The 6,000-nt window shown below is 46.5% G+C and overlaps 1 protein-coding gene across 4 annotated transcripts in view; it reads right to left on the bottom strand.

Annotated features, from left to right (window-relative positions):
- Positions 1 to 678: 678 nt before the first annotated feature.
- FAM222B (family with sequence similarity 222 member B) overlaps positions 679 to 6,000 on the bottom strand; it is a 100,464-nt gene continuing 95,142 nt past the window's right edge. For all 4 annotated transcript variants that reach the window (XM_004449907.3, XM_004449908.3, XM_023585589.2 and 1 more), the window contains one exon: positions 679 to 5,243. In XM_004449907.3, the coding sequence (XP_004449964.1) occupies positions 3,637 to 5,243 (1,607 nt within the window). In that variant the 3' untranslated portion in view covers positions 679 to 3,636. The remainder of the gene's footprint in view (positions 5,244 to 6,000) is intronic.

Raw genomic sequence — 6,000 nt, 5'->3', positions numbered from 1 at the left:
TTTCTTTAACTAGTTTATAATAATATTAAAAACCCCATCATACCCATAAACCACCACAGGTGAGAAGGTGAGGGAGATGGAGAATGAATGCTACAGTATGTAGATAGAGTAGGGAATCCAGGTATTCCCTAGGGTAGTGTGGGATGGAGGCAGGGAGTGTGGACAGGAGGCCCTGACTTGGACCCTTATTGCTGGCTGGGGGTTGGTTGGCAGGTGGGGAGAGGTTCAGGTTGAGTTAGGAAATATCTCACACCAAAGGCGAGGGCCAGTTGGGGGGTAGGAGGGATCACAGTACATTTTTTCCATGCAGACTAGGGGTGGGAGTGAGAGCTTCAAAGACTTGCACCCCTACACAGGAAGAGATGGGTGTGAGGTTGTTTGGCTTAAAGCCCTCTAGTTGGTGTCCAATTTCTAAAATGGCAGCTCTCCTTACTGAGAGCGATAGTGAAGAAAAACTTTAAGCAAAAATATCTGGTTTGGAGATCAAGCAAGGAAGAAGGGGATATTGTGGTGCTCTTAAAATTTGACTCAGAGAATTGGGAATAGAAAGGGGCCCTGGGTGAGATGGTGGCCAACACCTTGGGAGAAGGCATTGCACAACAAGCTGCAGGTAGGTACTCCTGAGGGCTCTGGGAGAGGGAGGTACCAGTGTTCACAAAAGGCAGGAAAACAATCAGGAACAATAAATTAGGACTTCATGTTGCTATCATTTGGCATAACACAATCAGGCTTTTTTTTTTCTTTTTAAATATAAGGCAACTTGCCAATACATAATTAAAAAACTGGTCTTCAGTCACATTGCTTCAGATCACTAAAGAATTCTGGCTAAAGAACAGTGGATAGTATACTAAACAAAACCCAAAATCTTAAATAATAAGAACATCAGCTCACATTCCCCAGAGAGAAGAGGAAAGAAAAGAGCTTACTTGATTTAAGGAGAAAAAAAAAAAAAAAGCTCAACTATGCATCTTTAACAGAAGGGTACAAAAGCTTACAACAAAATATAATCTAAGTTTACAGAAAAGTTTTAAACTTCTAGCAACTAGTCACTTAGGCATGAGATATGATGAGCATGGATTAAATGGGGAGGATGCTCTAAGAATGGGCAAGGGACAGGAGAGGCTGTTTCCAATGTAGGCCCATCTCCAGCTGTTAAAACCATGCTCATTTGGTAAAGGAAGAATTCAAAGAGCTTAAGGCTTTGTGTTTTTCTTTCTTCATTAAACTGAGGGGTTGCAACAGGAGGTGGCTAGAGGGTGAATGTACCTGTGGGGCCACTCACACATACACAATGCTACTCAAACCCACATTACATTCATACAGATACATGACATTTAAAACTTACAGTGTAGAGCAATATTTTTAGCCAGTGTAGAGAGAACCAAATGCATTTTTAATTTTAAAAAATTTTTTTGGTGTTTTTAAATTCCAAACTCCAGTGTGATCACCCCTTACCTATTTAATTCCTCAAGTTTTTTTTGTTTTTGTTTTTTTTCCCTTGAAAGGGTGGTGGTGGGCAAGGAAGGCAGCAGATGAGTTAGAAAGGAGGAAATAGTATCAAAGTGGGTATGCTGGAAGGTTACTGCATTTATCTACAGCTGGAAAGGGGAGTCAGGAAACAGGATATTAATACAAAGGTTTTTTTCCCATGTCTCAAGACCATGCGTATGTGCCTGCAAGATGCCCCAGAGGTGGAGTATGGCAAGGATTAGTGCAGTGGCCAGAGGATAAATGTAGATATGAAACAAAGCTTTTAACAGAGGGAAAATTTAAAGATATAAACGCTGAAAACTCCCCAAATTTAAGAGAAGACAGGAATATACATATCCAAGATTCTCAAAGAACTCCAAACAGGATAAATCGAAATAGACCCACAACCTGCCATGTTATATTCACACTGTCAAATACCAAAAAATAAGGAATCCTGAAAGCTGCAAAAGAGAAGCAACATGTCACATCAAGGGAGCCTCAATAAGATGCCGATTTGGAAACCATGGAGGCAAGAAGGTGGTAGGATGACATACTTAAAGTGCTGAAAGCAAAAACTGCCAACCAAGAATTCTCTATCTGGTAAAACTGTTCTTTCAAAAATGAGGGAGGAATTAAAGACATTCGCAGAGAACAAAAGCTGAGGGACTTCATCACCACCAGACTAAAGGACAGTAAACGACGGAAGCCACATGACTAAGTATCTCCAGTAAAGATAATGACATGGCTAAATATAACTACCAGTACTATTGTATTTTTTCTTTGATATTCCACTTTTTACTTCCTACAGGATCTAAAAGGCAAATGCATAAAATGTCATGATGAATCAATGGTTTTGGATTCAGAATGAATAAACATGTAATTTGTGACAAGAATGACATAAAGGTGGGGAGAAAAGAGGGGTATAGGAACATAGTTTATGTTTGCTTTTGAAGTTGGTTAAGTTGTTATCAAGGGAAATGAGACTATTATAGATTGAAGATGTTACATTTAAGCCCCATGGTAACCACAGAAAAAACAGAGTATGCAAGCTCATAGAAACAGAAAGTAGAGTACAGGTTACCAGGGGTGAGGGGGTAGGCGGCAGGGACAAGGGGGAGTTAATGCAACATGAGTGCAGGGTTTCTGTTCGGGGTGAAGGGAAATTTAAAGCAATGAATGAGATTAATCCCACTGAATGGTAAACTTGGGAGGATTGAGAATGGGAAAATTTATGTTGTACAATGTTTCCACAATTATGAGAGAAACGGAAGAGATAATGACAATTAAATGCAATAGATGATTAAGAATAGAGGAGAAATGGCTCAAAGTGACATTACTGGGAGATAAGCTTTATATTAACGTTAAATTTCTTGAACCTGATAACTGCACTTAAGGTGATACGTTAAGTGAATATCCTTGTTTGTAGGAAATGGACATATTATGTGTTAAAGGAGTATGATATGTGCAACCTGCTTTCAAATGTTCAGAAAATCGAGAAATGGTAGGTAGACAGAATGATACAAAGATGGCAAAATGTTAAAATTGGTGGATCTGGATATCTGAGGTGGGGGGAAGGAGTTATGTTGGATTTTTCTGTATGGGGTTTGTATTCTTTGTGTAATCATTCTTAAAGTTTGAAATTATTTCAAAATAAGTGAAGAAAACAAAAGCCTTGAGGCTAAAAAATTGCCTAGAGGTCTTTGGGTAAGGATTTGCTCCCAGAGGACTTGAGAAATCTGGCTTCTTAGAAAAAGAGAGAGAGACCCCTAGCTTAGGGACCTACTGCTACCTCACTCTGAGGCCCTTCCCTCAGCCCACGCCTCCGTTCAAAGGGAATCACACAGACAGGTTCAGGAAAAGAGAGGGGGAGGATGGTGGGAGATGGCCATGGTAGAGGGACTGACAGGCAGGCAGTGTAGAGAAGAGCCTGGGGTTGGAATGAGGTCGTAACATAAAACCACAAGTTCTGGCACCAGGGTGGAGGGGAGTATAAGGGCACAGAGGACCCCCTGTACCCCAATTAGATCCCACCAAGTTCTCTTTTTCAGACGTCTAAGAATGATCACATTGGAGCAGTGAAATTTTAAAACTATCCAATTACTCAAAAGTAAGACTAAACCTAGGAAGGTAACATATGATGTATCTTGTGGAGGGCACCAGGGCTACCTATCTATACCCTGGGTGCTGAATATGAAGACTTCGACTATCTGTGGGGTCAGGGGCATGATTGCCAGGGCCTCGGTGGGCCTTGCTCAGCATGGCCAGGCTCTGTTCTCTGAAGCAGGCCTGCTGGAAATCCCCACTTAGGTAATCCACTGTTTGCATCAGGCTGTTCTGGCTTGCCACTGGACCGCCCCCAGTCCCTGCTCGGTAGTGGGCCCCAGCAGCAGCCGCACAGTCGAGCGGTGCACCTGTGGGCTGCCCACCATGGAATGGCATGGTGAGGTCCTGAGACCCCGAGCTGTCGCTATTGGGAGTGGGCAGAATGTTGTTCCACAGGGGTTGGAAGTAGTGACCATTGGGATAGGCCAGTGGGGCTGCCAGGCCGTTGATTGGTGGGGACGGGGTTGGCTTCTCCAGGGGTGGCTTCAGATGGAAGGACTGTGCCAGGCAGAGTTCCTGCGGGTAGGCAGGGACCTTGCTCACAAAGCCAGGCCCCGCCAACTCACGTCCTGCCACATGCTTGCCTGTCAGGCCAGGGGCTGTTGTCCCACCAGCCTCGCTGCACATCTGTTGTAGGTGGGCCAGCTGGTGCTGGTTCCAGGAGACTGGCTTAAGGTCGCTAGGATAGCCAGTCGGGGCACGAGGGATGCCCGTGGGCAGGTTGACAGGGCCTGAGGCAGGCAGTGCTGCTGTGGCCGCATGGGTGTGCTCCATGGGATTGACCACACATGAAGGCATTGGTGTGGGGACGCTGTGGGTTGACACCCGGGTGCTTGCATTGATGAGCAGACTGCGGCTAATGGGGCTGGGGTTGGCGATCTGGCCCTCACACACTGAGGTAGTGCTGATGCCTGCCCTCGTCTGGCAAAACTGGTTGATCTGGTGCACGATGCTGCTCAGGTCCGGGGGCTGGCCATGCTGCAGGGTGGCCGCCATTGAAAGGGGGATAGTTGAGGTAGACACGGTCACATTCGGGGGGGCATCTGAGTCTGGCATCTTCCGGCCTCCATGCAGCAATGGGTTGGTAGGGTGCTGGAGACCCTGGTGCGCCAGGGCCTGAGGGTGGACCAAGCCATGGGTTTGGGCCATGGGCTGAGAGTGGCCCAAGCCCTGAGGCTGCTGGAGGCTCTGAGGGTGGGGCAGTGCCTGGGCTGGCGGGATACCCTGAGGGTGCTGAAGTGTCTGGGGTGGAGCATGGGCCAGGGTCTGTGCATGCTGCAGGGCCTGCTGTCGGGCCAGAGCCTGGGCCTGGGGGTGTACTAAAGTGCTGGGTGCCACAGCAGCATAGGGTGCCACCGGGGGGTTCATGATGGCCTCAGGGAGCAACCGGGCTCGGGTACCGTCAAAGTCCTTGAGTATGCTTTTGGCTGGCACTTTGACAATGGCAAGCAGACCTGCCTTGGTGGCAGCCTGAGTCGGGTAGGGACTGTAGCGCTGGGCTGATGTGTCGAGGCCGTTCACAGTACGACGAACGTGTTTCCGCTGGGGAACCTTCACACTGTTGGGGAAGATTTTTATAGTCAGTGGGTTGTTTGCGACCTTCTTAGCATATGCATCCAATTCGGCTGGGGTAGGACAATGAGCAGTTCTCATTTTCTGTGTAGTGTCCCCTATAGAGAGAGAGAAAGGGGGAGGAGAGCAAAGAGGGAGAGGGAGCTTATCAGTGCCAAGCCAACTAGCCCTTCTAGAATCCCCTTTTAAGGACCTGGAGTCATCCCTAGCATTCATTCTAGACCCAGCTTCCTAAGCTCCCACAATAACAAGCACTGCTAACATTTAGGAAGTGCTTAGAATGTGCCAGGACCTGGGTTTAGCAAGAGGCTATCTCAGTGAATCCTCACAACGACTTTAGGAAAGCAGGCACCACCACTAATCCCATTTTACAAATGAGGTAACTGAAGACCACAACAGCAGAACAACTTTCAAAGTCCCATAGCTTGGAGAGTCAGGATTTGACCAATTCCCAAAGGATAACCAAGAGTTCTATTCCCTCTACATGGAAATGCAGGGGGCTTTAACTCTCCCTAAGTTCCTTCCAGCTCATATGATATGAGAGCTGACAGTTCTAAGCACAACTGCTTGTCAGTACCCTCTGTGGCACTTCCCCATGGCATTCTGGTATTAAATAAAAAGGCCACCCCCACAGGGCCTTGCCAGGAGGAGAACCCCTTTTGGAGAAGGACTTTTCCAGAAGGCAAAAACAACTGACCTGCAGGGGTTTTCTGAGAAAATGGAAGATACCCTCAGGTTGCTGAAAGCAACCCCTGGTGATAAAACCAGTAGGGACAGCTTATCAGAATGGACAAGGACACCACACTAATCATCAGATATCTGGTCCTATATTTGGTTACTACTTTGTAAGACAAC

The sequence above is a fragment of the Dasypus novemcinctus genome, chromosome 21 (assembly GCF_030445035.2).
Source record: "Dasypus novemcinctus isolate mDasNov1 chromosome 21, mDasNov1.1.hap2, whole genome shotgun sequence".
NCBI lineage: Eukaryota > Metazoa > Chordata > Mammalia > Cingulata > Dasypodidae > Dasypus > Dasypus novemcinctus.
This window is presented reverse-complemented; position numbering and strand designations above follow the sequence as displayed.